The following is a 16,490-nucleotide window of genomic DNA, read 5'->3' on the forward strand; positions in this document are numbered from 1 at the left end:
GCGAGTAAATGGAGCTATTAATTCATACATCATTGGTTGATTGCAAATTGAAGACGATTTATGTATATTCTGTGTTTTTGTCAGCGAGAAATGTTCTTCCCTTTTTGCAGTTTCATTCTTTCTTTGCTGCTGTACACCGCTCCCTCTAGCGCGTACTGTGTGAATTTTTTTCTATAGAAATGAAATGTCCTTGTTTCCTTATATGGCGATCGGAGTCGCGAGCCGCCTGATGTGCGCGGCTTTGGCTGAAGCGCGCTCACGACTGTCACCATTTGCTTCCTTATTTGGAAGCGAGTTAAGCGAACCTTAAAAAGGGGCAGAGACAAACACAAAGGGTTAGGCTCAGACCACAGCGTGCCCTACGAGCCACTAACGAATATTACAATCGGTGTAGTATGTTTTCAGTGCAGAATTAGTAGTACAACAGCGCTTTCCATCATGTCACGTTAACATGAGGTAGAAAGCGCCATCACAATAATTTCCCAAACCTATTTAAATAATAAATATGTTCATGTTTACATTTAAATATAGGAATTCATTTAAAAGTATTGTTAAATATTGAGATGTAATAATATTAGTATTATTAATGGTTGGATTAATTAATAATAATTACGTGTGTGTGTGTGTGTGTGTGTGTGTGTGTGTGTGTGTGTGTGTGTGTGTGTGTGTGTGTGTGTGTGTGTGTGTGTGTGTTGTTCATATAAAAGGGTTGACATACATTTTAGAGTACTGTTACTTAAAATTGACTCAGTATGTGCTATATATTGTATTTATGTTGTAAAATATGTGACATTTTTAATAACAAATGCTTAATAAAAAGTGCAACTTTAAAATGTACAACCTTGTATAAACACTTTTCAACGACCACACGTTTGTCCCAATGTACTACTGACAACAGTGAATATATTTTAATGTGTTCACGCCACGGCCATATTTGTGTGGAGGCCAAAACTACAGGTCCCATAACACCTCAATAAGCGCGTGACATGGATGCTCGCTCCCATCTGCCGCGCGGCCACGCGCAAAAGGGCGCGCCCGAGCGTTGTATCAAGTGTGAGAGCGAAGGACTGCATCACAGCTCATTCAATTCCTATCCAGACGCCGACTAGCACAGAGAAACAGCCATGGTATGTATACATTTAAATAATAATTATACGATTTACGGCTATTTCCAACGTGTTTGGAGAGTTTAATGACTAAGCTGTGGGCTTTTTAGGATGAATGAATAATCTGAGAATCAAATCTGTCAATTAACGCCTCCGCCGACTATAGCTGCAGGCTACGTTTAGTGCCGTAAATTGGTAGAAAAACGCAAACTGGGTTCCTTGGCTCTTGTGGCAGTGTTCTTTGCGCAGTTGTATTTATATATAACATTAGTTAATCTCACAGCTCTCGACGTTTTGGTTGTGCGTGGCCTTCAGCTATTCGGATGCGATGAGATTGGCAAAAATGAGACCCAAAAACTACTGGCGCCATTTCCCCGCTCAGCTTCCTTTATTTCCGTGAGTCGAGGCCCAGGAGAGGCCTCGCTGCTTTTCATTACACACTACCTACAGGCCCCATCTCTCCACACACCATTAGATCGCACGGCGAAATTAAAAGAGGATGTGAATAAATCAATGTCCGCAAACCGGTGTGTGTTTATTTGCGTTTTTCGTTCGCCAGCGCTTTCTTGAGTCTTTCCTTTGTCTGAACACGACCAGTAAACACCGTCGCTCACATTTGCCGCACCAGAGAGACTGCGGGCGTGTGTAAAAACGCAGATTATTCCCTTCTAAGGTCGAAGCCCCGCGTGTTTATACTACGCTTTTCGTCTTTGGAACGCGTTAATTTTGCGGATATTTGAAACGCATGCACGAACACCGCAACCGTGGCCCCACCCTAATTCTTGATGCACAGATGGTGGTGGTTTATTTCTTTGACCAAAAACAATATACCTCGACTAGAAAAGGGTTTTAGGTCGATTGCAGCACGGGTTTATATGAAACATTATAAAATATATGCGCTGGGTGGAAGGAAGCCGCGTTTAAGAACCGTTACTTGTGCATTTGCGTATCGTCAGGCAACGTGTGCACGACTAACGTTACACTCTTCCTGGTTGGACTTTGGTGAATCGTAGCGTATCTGACGTTTCATCTTCGCTCGACGCGTTTGTTTAATTTCAATAGTGTATATGCATTTCGTTGTATCAGCATTTTGTCTTTTAAGCACATGACGTTTCTTGTCTGTGACGTGCAGTGCTTGTGGATATTTGGTTGAATATGCAGCCTTTGCTTGCTTTTTTATTTAAGCCGATGCGTCGCTTTCGTCTACTTGTTTCTGTAGACACTAAGATACTTGTGAAATTGAGAGGAAATTGCGTTCGTGTCGCGTGTAGGCTGAAGGAAATGCCGGTTCCGGTGTGAGCAGTCTCGGTATGCTCGTCACCAGGACGATATACACGTCATAGGCCACAATCAAAATCTCTTTCTGCGAGAGGCAAGTGATGACTCGTTATAACTTGCATATTTTTTTTCTTTTTTACATCCCTCTTTTCGTTTAAGAGCCCACGATGTAATTTCCTGCATCTCATTTCAACTGTGGGTTTCACTTCTCAGTGGATGATTTGCCCGCAGCATTATTGTCCTTGTGCTTTAACTTTGGACTTTTACTCTTTATTTTTTGACACTGGGTGACAGACGAGGTCGTGTTTTCTCATAAGATGCTGGCGGAAGATCTATAATCTTTGGTTACTTGTTCAAAACAAACATGACATGTTTTGATTTTAAGCTTTTGTCTTAAAAGTTTATAGATTCTAAGATAAGTCTGTCTAAAAGGTCTTTTCGCCTGAAACGAGGATCCCACAATCATGGGAAGTATCTATACAGTAGTCATAAAAGACTGAAAGTCATGATTCATTGGGCAAAAGGTGTGGGAATCCTGATTAGCCCTTGGGCCTTTAATGTCCTATTTCTTTCATTATTTGTGATTTGTTAGGTAATGAGGCATCTTAATGCGTTCCTGACAATCACACCTTAAGCTAACCCGGTTCCACCCTTTAGACATGCGTTTCCTGTAAGTGGGCCACTCAAACATCTACCCCGCAAGGCTCCTTCTGTCCACCTTTGCACATGTCCTAGTGTGCTATTCAGAAGCTAGATCTGCAGTAGAGAATTAAATGTTAAGGTTACCAGAAAGCTTTTCTCATTTGTTTGAGATGTTTGGTTATAGCAATGCAGCATTAGTCACTGATCCCTGTTTCTAATGGAACTCAGAGGACTTGAGTAGGTTCATGGGACTGGTGTGACTGAGGCCATTTTGATTTTTCACAGAAGAATCATTGTTTTGCAATCTAATGCTGTACACCAGATTTGTATGACATGGCTCTTTTATAATATCTACAGGCAATTTTATACTCATTTATTGGTCCTGCTTTAAATCAGATGCTCAGTATAAATTTTATCAGCTCTGAGGAGGAAGTGCCCAAGTGCTCTGTTCAAATGTGTTGGAGGATGTCTGAAGTCGTGTGACCAGGAAAGAATGGTAATTTTCACCCAGAATGTCATTCAAGATCTTTTGCTATGACTCTCATTCCACTGCCCTTGAAGTGTGCAGTCCTGTTTCTCCCATGGCTGGGTTTTTTGTCTAGTCACTCGCTTCTGTCTTGTGCTGCAAAACCTGCAGGCCCAGTAGTTTGGATTCAGCCAAATGAGGTCCAAGTGTTCAGTTTTGTTAAAAGGGCAGCCCGTCTAACTAGATCAGACAAGACGGTTTGGTGCAAAAGCCTATTCATTCACTTCTCATTTTGCACCCACACATTCATGCATCCTTGCTCATCAGCTCACTCACTTCCCTCTATTCAAACCCATGTGACCTTATCCTGTGTGTGTTTTGTGTTCTCGCAGGCCTCCGGAGTTACAGTGGAAGAGAATGTGTTGACGGTCTTCAACGACATGAAGGTTCGCAAGGCTCATAGCAATGAGGAGGAGAAGAGCAAGAGGAAGAAGGCTGTTCTTTTCTGCCTGAGTGAGGATAAGAAGAAAATCGTTATGGAGGAGGGCCAGGAGATCCTGCAGGGAGATGAAGGAGATCCCTACCTTAAGTTTGTCAAGATGCTTCCTCCCAATGACTGTCGCTATGCTCTCTATGATGCCACATATGAGACTAAAGAGACCAAGAAAGAGGACCTGGTTTTCATTTTCTGGTAAGTCTGCGAATGTACATTTAAACCAGGGGTTCCTAGTCCTGTTTCTGCAGAGTTCAGTTCCAGGCCTGTCTGTAACTTTCAAGTGTGCCTGAAGATCTTCATTAGCTAGTTCAGGTGTTTGACTAGGGTTGAAGCTGAACTTTACAGGAAGGTAGATCTCCAGTAACAGGATTGGACGCCTCTGATGTAGACTTATGTCAAATGCTTGTGAGAAACAGATGATCTGATCTCTAGTTGTGTTGTCCAGGGCCCCAGAGAGTGCCCCACTTAAAAGCAAGATGATCTACGCCAGCTCCAAGGATGCTATCAAGAAGAAGTTTACAGGTAATGCTGTCCATCCCCAAAAAAAGTACAATTATAAAATATACAAATAAAAGTTGTTTAATGTACAATAGTCTATATTTAAATGCATAAGAGGTTTGAATTATGTATAATATAAACTATTTAAATTTAAAATACACAGGCACTTTTATTTTACATCACTTGCAACACATCAAATGTTGCAAGTATAGTTTAATTAATATTAGACATTTAAATTTATTCATTCAATGTTTTGTTATAATTAAAGAGATGTGTGTGATCTGTAGCATTTTTGTTCTTGTTTCACAGGTATCAAGCACGAGTGGCAAGTGAACGGTTTGGATGATATCAAGGACCGAAAGACCCTTGCTGAGAAGCTTGGGGGTTCATCAGTGGTGACTCTCGAGGGGAAGCCTCTGTCCGATTGAGGCTGACACATTTCAGGGGTTAGCCGTTCATTCCGACATGGGTGGGGCAGGTGGGCCAGCACGACTGTTTGTGGGGCCACGGGGTGGGTTAATGTGGGTGGGGAGGGTTGGGCAAAAGTGACAGTTTCCAAACTCCACACCTGATGAAAGATGTAGGCTGTCATTCCAGTTCACACACAATGTACAAGAACAAACATTTAAAGAGAAAAAAAAAGATCTTAAAAGACAAAAATGAAGGATGATGATTATAAAAACAAAGTAATATAACTAAGTGTGTACTGGCAGGTTTTCGTTCTTTCTGAGTTCCGTGGGATTGTTGAAAGAAAAGACTGAGACAGCAGCCGTTACAATTCAGCTATACAACATACTCTTTGTTCTTAAGATTTAGGTTTTTTGTTTTTGTTTTGCCAAACATATAGTTAAGTTTTTCTAAGTATGTGTGTTGACTAGGTTAAGTACCAAATTTTCTCAAATCTCACAGTTATTGGACCATTCTGGGAACAGTTTACTTGCCCCTTCCCCCCATTTGTTTTATTTTGAGATCACATGTTGTTTTAATGATTCCATCTGATTTAAATATTTCAAAATGTAATTCAAAACCATGGCACTGGTGTCAAGAAATTGTACACATTCCTTCTACCTGTAAAATCTGGGACCTAGTGGGTGAGCGGTCTGTTGATGAATTGGATTGAGTGGATTAATGGACACGTATGAAGTTTAGATGGGGAGCGATATATTTGGGCAGCCTGTGTACAGAGCTTTGGTTGATAATAGTCAGTGGATGTTTTGTATCGTCTCCTTATCTCTAATAAAAAAAGCACTAAACAACTGCTGTTACAACTGGTTTGTTTCTTCATGTTTGGCAAATCATCTGTGTGATGGCTGGCTTTTTTTCTTTTGTGCCCCAAGGTGAATTTAATTTTAAAAAGTATTTGAATCTCGAGTTGATCTTTAATAATGCTTTATATATATTTGCACTCACATTTTGTTCTGCATTTGTTTCATCAGTGTTCAGCATGGTTTACTTTATGCACTGATATGTGATGGTTGCAAAATTCAAATGGATCCAAACAAAGAGATTGCTTTGTCATCCTCCCTATAGATTTGATGGGTGGCTTGGCTTTTATTAATCTAGTTCAGTAGACTACAAAGCCAATAATAAAAATAGCTGATTATATTGAAACTGATTGCAAATCCATCTTGTACACTCATTCAATATTTAAAGATGATGGCTTGTCAACTGCATTGGATGCTATTAATAAACATGCAATTATATTTAAACAATCAAATAAATTTAGGCTAATTGGTTAAATATCTATTTTTTGGAGAAATGGCAGCAGTATTGTTTCACTGATGAATTGATATTTGTGGCATAAAGATATTTCCCCCTAATGCTCTATCTTATGCCTGTCATTTTTTGACATTTAGAATAGATACCACATAGAAGAGGGATGCAGCAGGGTGACTGATGGGAAAAAAAACATTCATATGTCCTGCATGTCACATTTAGTATGTAGAATATAAATGTGGATGAAGCTATTGCCAATAAACTGCCTGAGGATGGGTATCAGTAATTGAGAACATGCTGATAAACCGGCATTAAAACATTTATTTCACTAAAAGCACCACAGGGGTTTTTGTGAATAATTTTGAATGACTTCAATGAAGTAATGATGTTTGTGTAGTATGATACACTACAGTTTGTTCTTTAAAATATAGATTACTGGACAATTTGTGCTAAAATAGCTGAGCTCCTGCAATACTGTTGAATAATGTATTCACGTTAGTATAATCGCTCCAGACTGACTCTACCGAACCGCGAGGACTTACTGTTCAGCCATGTTGTGAAAGACTCAATGAAAGATGTACACATGTCAACCATTGGAGGGCAGTAGAGATTCATTTCAAAACCTTACTGAAAAAATGAACCTTCCTACTTCCTGTGCTGAGCTGAAATACAGTCGTCTCTTGTTTGCACCTTTGCCTTTCGAAAGTCCAGTGTTTTGGAAATTATGAATCAACAAACAAACATAAGTAGCTATTACAACACTGAACTCGCATATTCTCTATGAAATATAAACTAACAATAAACAATACAAGCCAAAAAGTGTAAGTGTATCTGTAACTGCTGTTTAAAGGTTGCCAATGGTTTCTGGCAGTATTTTTACGTCTTCCTCTTCTTACCACCAGAGGGTATCAGTGTCACATTTTACATTCAGTAATAATAATTTGTTATTTTTATCATACTTGAAATACACAACACATAACCATATCTGTTATTACCACTTCTTTAGGAAATAAAAAAGTCCTCTGAGAAAGTACCTCTAAATTTGCAATGAAAAAAAAGCAAAAACAGGAGACATATTTTAGTTTATTAAAATAAAAAGCTTTTTAAAAATAGAACTATAATCAACATTTACCCCACAACATTTCTCTTAGTTTGTGTTTGTTTGGTCTTTATATTAATTCAACATAAAAGAATAAGAAAAAATATTTACAAACAGACACTGTAATGTTACCAATATGAGGTCTTCATCTATCTTGAAAAAGAGTATGTAACTGTAGAAGAGTGACGTGTTCATGGGTTACAGATCCAGATGAATGCATTAAAATAAACTAAGGATCTATGCTTTTAATTTCTATTAACTCTCAACACCCACACTACATATTCAGTCATCGATTTTGTTATTGTGATGTTCAGGGATGGAAATTAAGGAAGCTTAGCCATTTTTCCTCTCCTTTAAGTCACCAAATAAACGAAGTGTATGTTAATCTAGAGTTACGCAAAACCCAAGGGATGAGATCAGAATAAAACCTCCATCCCAATTCTAGTTTATAAAAGTGCAAACAACAGTTTAAAGCTTCTGTAATGTGGAATCTGAACAAAGCAAGGCTGTGGAGAGAATCACTTAACCGAGACAGCAACATAGTGTCGGCCCACATCTGGTACGTGTGGATTGCGTGTTCCAGATGTGGGCCGGATCTGGGCCGACACTATGTTGCTGTCTGGGAAGGGAGATCAAAGACTTGACAAGATAAATCTATTTGTGGTGTCGACCTCAGAGTCTAAAGCTGAGTAACGTTGGCAGTATAGCGAGCAAAAACTAAAGGTAGTGGTTAAATAAAGTTCCAGCTCAACCCATGTGAGTGATCAAAGCCTGTGGGTAGCGATCTACCAGCCATGGACCTTCTTTCGTCTCAGATTCAGTAGCCACACCCGTAAAAGACTGTAAAGTGCAGGTTCCAAAATCGGTCGTATTTTGTCCATGATTTTATATTGTCCCATTCCTCTCTCATGTCTTCAGTCCTGATTGCAGTCCACCTTATTTCCATGAACCCAGTAACAGATCTGAGCAAACTTCAGTGGAGTGAAGCGAACAGCCACGTTGTAGTCACGATTCTCTCCATTGATTTCCAGCCACTGGTGGCCCGAGAAGATCCCGATGACCTTGCGCTCCCAGCGCTCTAAAGTATCGTCCCACACACGTCCGTAAACACCAGAGCCACTCGCACCCGGACGGGCGTCACAGTGCTGGTAGATCAAATCGTTGGACTCATCCTCCACCGGACAGAAGCGGTACACCAGTTCCCCGGGCCGGTCACTGTCAAATCCAGAGAAGTGGATGCGTTTACCAGCCAAATTGTCTGAGGTGGGTGCCACAGCCAGCCGCATGAAGGGACGCCGGTGAGGCCAACGTAACTCTAGGAGTGCGTAGTCAAAGTCCATGCTGACCTCTTGAGGACCTTGAATCCAACCTTTAGGAACTCGGGTCCGTTTAACTCTCACCCAACGCACCAAGGGTTTCTTCACAGGAGCCCGACCCGGCCTTGTACCGTTAACAGACGGAGGGATCAGGAAGCCCACCCTGAGTTTCCTCGCTCCTTTGACGTAATCCTTCCCATCATGCACGCAGTGGGCTGCGGTCAGGACGTGCTGCTGGGACACCAGAACTCCAGTGCAGCCGGTAGAGATACGGACGGCTGTGGAGAACGGGTAGTCCAGAAGGAAGTGGTCTCCGCGGATGTTAAAGCGCCCGTCTGAACCGTAAATCTGCCGTTTTAGCCGCTTATGTTTGGGACCGGTTACTTTAGGCTGCCTGAAAGGAAGTTCAGTCTCATTTTCATCCAGGTCAACAGTAGTTAATGTTCGGGAGCCATCTGCATAAAGTGTTTCGAAAGCTAGGTGCTCTTTATCCATGTCTTCTTCTTTGTGGTAGCAGCTCTCGTTGCAGTGAGTAGTGAGGTCCAGCTGAGCTTTGGCGCTGAAGCGGGAGCGGGACAGCGGTAGGGTGGCATGAGGTATCAGCGAGGGGAGGTGGGCGGGAGACTGATGTCGAGGTTCTCTCACTGAAACCGAGCTGGGCAGGAGGAGTAAGAACAGCAGGCCAACACAGCAAGGATGGGCCAGTCCCAGTGTGCGGTTAGGCACCATGGCTATAAGATATATTCAACCTAAAAGCAAACACAAACATATATGCAAGCATGAAATAAAACTCAAGATGTTCTTAAATTTGCAGATAGGCTATAAGTTTATAGGAATTGAATGGCTTCACTCTTAATTTTTTTTTATTGTTTTATGGCATCTATGGCATGCCATGAAGAACCTTTATCATCCATGGAAAGAAAAGGTTCTTTAGTGGAAACAGGTTCTTTAGATTATTAAAATGTTCTAAAGGTTGGAGTGTCAACTTGTCCAGGCTGTAAATTGGGGCACAAATGTTGTGTAGGACTGTATTTCAGCCTTAAGAAAAAACGTCTCTGAAAGGAAACCAAAAAGGCATTGCTGTGAAAACCCCCATTTAAAATGTTTATTTTTTAAGAGCGTTGACATGTTTAGCTGGCTCATATCCGTAGCTACTAATAGTACCAGTGGTTTTGGACTTATCATACTGATACCCATCTGCCTGCATCAATAAAGTTTGCTTACAAACTACTGTCACTTCATACTAAAGCTGTTTGTTTATCTTTTTGTATATGAGTGAAGTCACTTCATTTAGAATAAATCAGCTTTTTCAGAGTGTAAATCACTTAATGTTGTACAAATGTGTAAAATTAGCTAAATAAAATGAAAAGCTGACTTCACCTGTGAGTTTATACAGGCTACTTATTATTCCTTAGGTTTTGTCAAATACGTGCCTTATTAATTTTCCTGGTGGAAAATATCATTGCGCGACGCAAATAATAGTCTATAGACATAGGCCTTGTACAAATGACTTGATATTGTCCCTTTATACTAGGACTTCTCATCTGCTCTATTCATCATGGACACCCATGTGTGACACCTGAGGAATTCCCTGGACACAACCTGTTTCCTACACAACATCCCTTTGTCTCGAAAGCCCCTCATTTCGTCTTTTTTGTTGTCTTTCACATCATGAATGAATGTCCAACGAACCCTACCCACGCCTTGCGTTGTTGTTAAACTCAAGGAAAACAAACTGTGTTTACCTACCCTCACTTTCCCATCGCTCTGTACAAACCAACAACTACAATGCACTTGCGCAAATGGAAGCCAGGAGATAGTAGCCTATTCAAATATTAAAGCCTATTCAAAAGACTGAGCATTTTATAATGGAAAAGTGCGTTAAATAAAATAGATTTTTCGTTTTTTACTTTTTTTTTTTTTGCAGGTTGTAGAGGCATCCCGAATTAAACGGGAATTGAATTGCGTACAGCCAACAAGAGCAGCAGTGTTTGGCCCGTGCGCCAGAGCTTTACGCGCGCGTCTGACCGAGAAAATGACACTAAACAGTTTTTAGAATTCATGGAGGATACTTAACTTCAAGCTGTGTTAATAATGATCAAGGCTTGTTTAAATCCAAATCACAGATTCGTCTCCAGGAAGTTCACCGGGTGTCCCATTCTCCAGGTTTACTCCCATCTCCACTGTGAAGTGCTGGAGCGCGTGACAGGTCCACCAAAAACATACACAATCCTTTTAACCGCCAGCTTTTATTCAAAAACGGCTTCTTTTCAAGAGTCCTTATTTCAACAAAGCAGACAGCACACTTACTCTCCGCTGAATGGTGATTGCGGTAGTGCAAAACTGAGGTCGCCCAAGCCCAATAACCGAGGCGCAATATTGCGCATCCCTGCGGGGTCCTAGTGCCGCCGTCACAGGGATAAAGGGTAAGATGGTGTGTCCTAAACCAACATCGATGTGTGAACAGTCTTATACGAGTTCAGTACAGCACGTCATTCTCTCGTAACTCTTTAAATGTAATGGCAAACCTGTCTGCTAACAGGGCATTCATTCTGGGCATGTCTTGGCACACATTAAAATATTCCTACAGGTGTTATTAAGCTGTCTATCAAACATAGGTGACAGTCAAGGCAGGCATGTCTTTAGGACATACATTCCTTCTCAGTTCAGTTTGGACTGCATGTACTATGCCACTCAACGCAAGTACGAACACATGTGTTTAGGTAATTCTTTTAGCATGTGTTGTTTATTGTGACTCCTTAAATCCATAGGTGTAACTAATCTTACCTGTTAGGGTTTAAAGGGGTTAAAATGACCGATTATTGTGGGTTGGTCTCATGGCAGGACACATTCCAGAAATATTTGGGTGTGTTTCAGTCGTGATGGCGTCTTGACCCATAGTGCAAGCTTGAATATAACCTTCTGACCTTGATCTTCCTCAAGCACTCACACCACTTGCCCTAACCTGCACAAAACACTTTCGTTCTTCCTTTCTTTCCTTCCTTTCTATGGTCAAAGGTTTCCATTTCTCAGACACATTGCAAAAAACTAGGGACTTTAATGGCTAGAATACACAGCAGAATTGAATGTCTCCAACACGGTGCGTGTGAACGTTGATTAAAGCAAAGAGGGGGGAAATGCATTTCCATTGCTTATGTTGCTCAAGTGCATAGCAAAAAGCTTATCAAATCATATCACATTTGCTCGACTAAACTAGCCACACAGAGCCAAAGTATGCAAGCCTGCAGCTTCAGAGTAAAAAAAAAAGGGGGTAATTGTGATATAATGTCAAATAAGAAATACATTCATATTGTGGAATACAGTTACAATTGTGAGATAATTCACATTGCAAGAAATAAAGGCACATTGTGATACATAGTCACAACTGGTAGATAACAACCACTTACTTTTTTTACTTTGAGGCTCCCATACTAAAGTTAATGTTACATCTGCTTCATTTCCAATACAAAAGATTTTTCCCCCCTCAATACCCCAGGGCTGTTCTCTCAACGCGGTTTCGCACTAGGTTAAGGAATGTTTGAAGTCTTGTAGGGGTTCTGGAAGGCTGTAAATGTCTAATACCATAGCAAAACACTGTTCAGTGATGCTATCAGTACTACATTGAGTGTCACGGTGGGTGAGCGAGATTTGGTTGATGTGTGCTGGCACTGACACGCTGTTCTCATTGTCTGTTTCCTGCTCCCCTTTCTCCTGGTTTTCTTTCAGACACTTCCAGACATATATCTTATTTAACATCACAAGCCACCAGAGACTGAAGTGGATATCATTCTAGCTGACAAGCCACTGATATTTGCTATGCTCTTTCACAGTTGGCGATAAGGGGCTAGGACATAGGAAATGCAGCCTAAAGCTCATTCACTCGACAGGAATCTGCTACCTTGGACAATCCCCAGATCTCTTTACAGTGGGACTCTTGTTCTTGACCTGTCCTGGCTTCGTGCCTCGTGGAGGGAGGTGGAGCGGGGGGTTCGCCGTGAGGAGGGGCCTTTGAAAGTGTGTCCATTCCTCCAATGCTGATCTTTTATCACCTCCAGCTCCAGCTCCAGTCCTGTGCCTCTGTGGCCTTTTCTCTATTCACCAGGCCGTCTATTTTCAGAACAACTGATTCTTGTCTTCTCTTCTTTAGGTTTTTTAGACAAACAGAAAAGCCTTTTCTCCAGCAACACCAGATAATTTGCAAAGGCTTTGAAGCTCCTATTTAATGAAAAAAAGGGAAATTCTTCCACAAAAGGAAGCAAAATAAGTCAATGAAGAAGACACTGGGTTTCTTTCAATTGACAGTTATACACAACCTTCAGTATAAGACCACTGAAGCACAGATTTTGAGGCATGTGTTGGTGCCACTGTGGACTGATATATTTTAAAAGCCACTAAGCACAAATTAAAGTGAAGCTGAGAATTTATGTATCAGCTGATGGAAGACTGCGTTAAAATGTTCTTGATAGTGTTCCATTTGTTCAGCGCAATACATACCAGTGAAATCTGATTTTCAGACTCTTTTTAGTAAATCCAAAACATACAGCATGTGCCCACTGAAGGTGATTTTTTTATGCACAAGCAAAAAACTCTTACATTCTGGTCCTTTTTAGTGAATGAAAAACACAGCATGACCATGTCAGTGATGTTAGTGAATCACTAACACTTGAATCAGTTGGAGTATCTGAATCACCATATATACGATTCCCTGAACCAAGAACTGATATTGGTGTTTCTATGGCCAATGAGACCAAATCAGTGTAATTACTGACATGTTGTTTTTAAAGATACACTTTGTCAGTGGTATATTACATTATTTGTTGTTTTTCATTGATCACTGAAATGGTTCCCGCAGTTTGCAACAGATTTGCATTTCAGTTTCTATCATATTTCTTTCTAAAAAAAAACATTACATTTTTTGTTTCCTATCCCTGCCTGATTATAAGTGATTGACAGATAATGTGTATGGGGGATAGATAATAGCAGACTTTTTGTCTTGGTCTGTAAGCTGAGAAGCCACAATAGCTTAAAGAGTATTCAATACCAGTCCCTTTTAGGGGGCCATGCTTTCTTCTCTGGAATACAGGAATAAAGACCCAGACCTATTCAGTGGCACTCCTGTTAACTGCACTTTCAATGTATGTATGAACTCTGTCTTACATACACAGGTGTGGTTAGTGCACAGCTTCGAATCATTAGGGTGTAGTACAGAAGTCCCATTCTTTCCCAGCTCTTAATTCCCATCACACCGAGGCTCAGTGTACAGTAGCCATCCAAGCAAATAAGTATTGTTAACAAGATCAGAGACTCCCTCTGTACTCTTTAATCCATTAATTGACTTCTGGTTCAACCCAGTGCTTTGGACTCACAACAGTGGAAAAAGCTTTTCATAACAATAGTCATTGTGCTTGACTCGTTTCCACAGCATACTGCCAATCAGAGTCATGACAATGTGTGCATGGACTAGGGGAGAGCGGGGCACAACCTAGCGTGGGGCTAGTTGTAACACACTTGTTTTAAATACTTCCACACATGCAAGGATGACGAAACTTAATGTATTTACTAGTTGCCATATCAACACTATATAGAGAAAAAATTGCGCCAAAATTCTGAAATATTTAAAAGATATCACTGAATATTTATTTAACCACAGCAAAAGTAAATTTCTAACTTGTTTTCATTTTCGTTTTTGTGTTTACTTAAAATGAGACAAATCTGATATTATTTTAATCTCCAATCTGTTATTTAACAGTTGAGATGGTTCTTCGCTAAACAGCAGAAGATATAGTTGGGTTTAAAGTTGTGCAGGTGGGGAATGTTGTAACACTGTGTTACAATGTGCCCCCATTAGAACTATGCCATTCACTTTTATGAATATTGAGAAACCATGAGAAAAAGGTGAATTAAGACTTATTAATTATAATGTTTTGAACTATGCTGTATAGCTCTGTTTTGTGGTGTGTTTATTGTCAAAGTAAAACATTTTTTTATTGTTAATTATTTAAAAAATGCCATTATTTTATATGAAAAAGTGAATAATTCTATTTTATTAAAAAAATATTTTAGTTTGTTTATTTTTATGATTTGATCAGTTACCATTTTAATCTGTAATTTTGTTATGTTAGGGGTAAATCAAGAAAAAAGTATACACTGTATTAATTAAACAAAAGCTCATAATTGTACTAGACGTGTAAAATTAATGCGGGGGAAAAAATACTCTGAAACCTAAGTAGGTTTACACAAACTGAGACAATCAAAAAGCGTTTGGCTGTGCCCCACTCTCCCCTACTTCATGAACAGGATCTGTTCAAATGTATGTGGATGTTTCCACTCTTTTTGGACCATATCCATTTGAAACCAACTGTAGTGAAAGGTTACACTTAGATGGTCCTACACAGTGGGAAAATATTTATTTAAAAATCTTTAAAAAAAGATTCTAAAATAGTTTGCATATTTCATTATTAATAAATATTAAAACATATTTTAATTAACACATTAAAATAACTATTAATCATTAAAATGGCCAAAATGCTAAAAGTATATCAGAACTAAGAATCATGCCCGTCAGCAAACATGCATTGCCTCCATAAATGACACCAGACCTTTATGAACTTAAACAACGTAGCTTTTTTTGCTCTTCCATCATGCCTTTTTTAATCATCCAGTTTTTTTTAATTGGACCTCATCAATATGTCAAACACCTGCTCTTGACAGTCCTCAGCTGTTCTGTTGTTCCCCTTCAATGGGTCTGACATCTCCTCTCCCACAACACAGCTGTCCACCGACTCTGATCACTACTGTGCTACACAGTTTCTTCTTTCTTCTTCTCTAACCTCTTCTGACAAACTCTATCTCTCCCTGTCTCATTCTGTACTCCCCCTCCTCGTCTTGCAGGCTTGTTCTCCCCAGGAGCTCCAGAGGTGTATAAATGCAGCTCCGCTTCCCTACAGTATGAGCTCATTCCCAACTTGGCAGCTCGAAGAAGTGAGGGGAAAAATCGACACAAAAAAACACACAGTTTGCAAAAACAAGTTGAGGAATGCAGAACAAAATATTCTTATCGCTAAAAACATTTATAAAGACCATGTAACTGGCTCCAAGCACCGGGTTGCACTGTTTTGTTGAAATAAAAAGTTATTAATAATAACTTTTCCTAATCTTCAACGTTGTAATGATAAAATGTTTAAGCGATAACCTGGAGTTTATTTTTGGTCATTAGAAATCTTTGGAGAAATAATTCAAGATAATTAGAATCATGAGATCCAGACTTTTTGAATAAATGCAGAAAAATGAGAATGATGTTTCTTAATTTGATTGATTTGTCAATTTAGAAACAAAAACAAGGAAAGAGCAGCAATGTGACTGTGCTGATGGAAATGAACGCATTATTACCATGCTGGAAAATGATTCTCATGGTGAGATATGAAGCCAAGAAAAAGAGACATGTTTTACTGAACCAACCTGCTGTCTGCAGAAGAAATGTCTTGCTTCTTGCAGTCCTACATAAATGTTTATTTTTCCAATTACAGTAGCTGTGAAACAGAAACACATTTCATGCAGCACTTCAAACTATAGTTCACCCAAAAAATGAACATTTTGTCATAATTTACTCTCTTCCATGTCATTCTAACCCTTTATTAAGAAATATGTTAAGCAGAATGTACAATCTGCTCTTGCAAAAGTGGGTGGTTGCTTTAAAAATAACAAAAAAGCACCTGAATGTATTGTAGATATTTCGAAATTGACTTTCCTTCTTCTTCTCTAAGCTCTTCTGACAAACAAAGCTGTCTTTTAAAGACAAAAATGCATACAGATTCGAAATTGAATATTCGAAAAAAGCATACAAGTTTTGACGTCAACCCGACTTTCATTTCCA

The 16,490-nt window shown here is 39.8% G+C and overlaps 2 protein-coding genes across 2 annotated transcripts; one reads left to right on the forward strand and one right to left on the reverse strand.

The window, feature by feature from the left end:
- The first annotated feature begins 938 nt into the window (after positions 1-938).
- cfl1 (cofilin 1) lies at positions 939-5,742 on the forward strand. The gene is made up of 4 exons (XM_079630096.1): positions 939-1,127; positions 3,885-4,183; positions 4,434-4,510; positions 4,796-5,742. Exons 1-4 carry the CDS (start codon positions 1,125-1,127, stop codon positions 4,912-4,914), a joined length of 498 nt encoding a protein of 165 aa, XP_079486222.1. The 5' UTR covers positions 939-1,124; the 3' UTR covers positions 4,915-5,742.
- Positions 5,743-6,870: 1,128 nt separating this feature from the next.
- prss23 (serine protease 23) lies at positions 6,871-11,061 on the reverse strand. The gene is made up of 3 exons (XM_079631639.1): positions 10,928-11,061; positions 10,690-10,810; positions 6,871-9,366 (listed from the first exon to the last, which is right to left on the reverse strand). The coding sequence occupies exon 3, from the start codon at positions 9,344-9,346 to the stop codon at positions 8,216-8,218; it is 1,131 nt and encodes a 376-aa protein (XP_079487765.1). The 5' UTR covers positions 9,347-9,366; positions 10,690-10,810; positions 10,928-11,061; the 3' UTR covers positions 6,871-8,215.
- Positions 11,062-16,490: the final 5,429 nt, after the last annotated feature.

This window comes from Phoxinus phoxinus, assembly GCF_949152265.1.
Source record: "Phoxinus phoxinus genome assembly, chromosome: 12".
Classification (NCBI taxonomy): domain Eukaryota; kingdom Metazoa; phylum Chordata; class Actinopteri; order Cypriniformes; family Leuciscidae; genus Phoxinus; species Phoxinus phoxinus.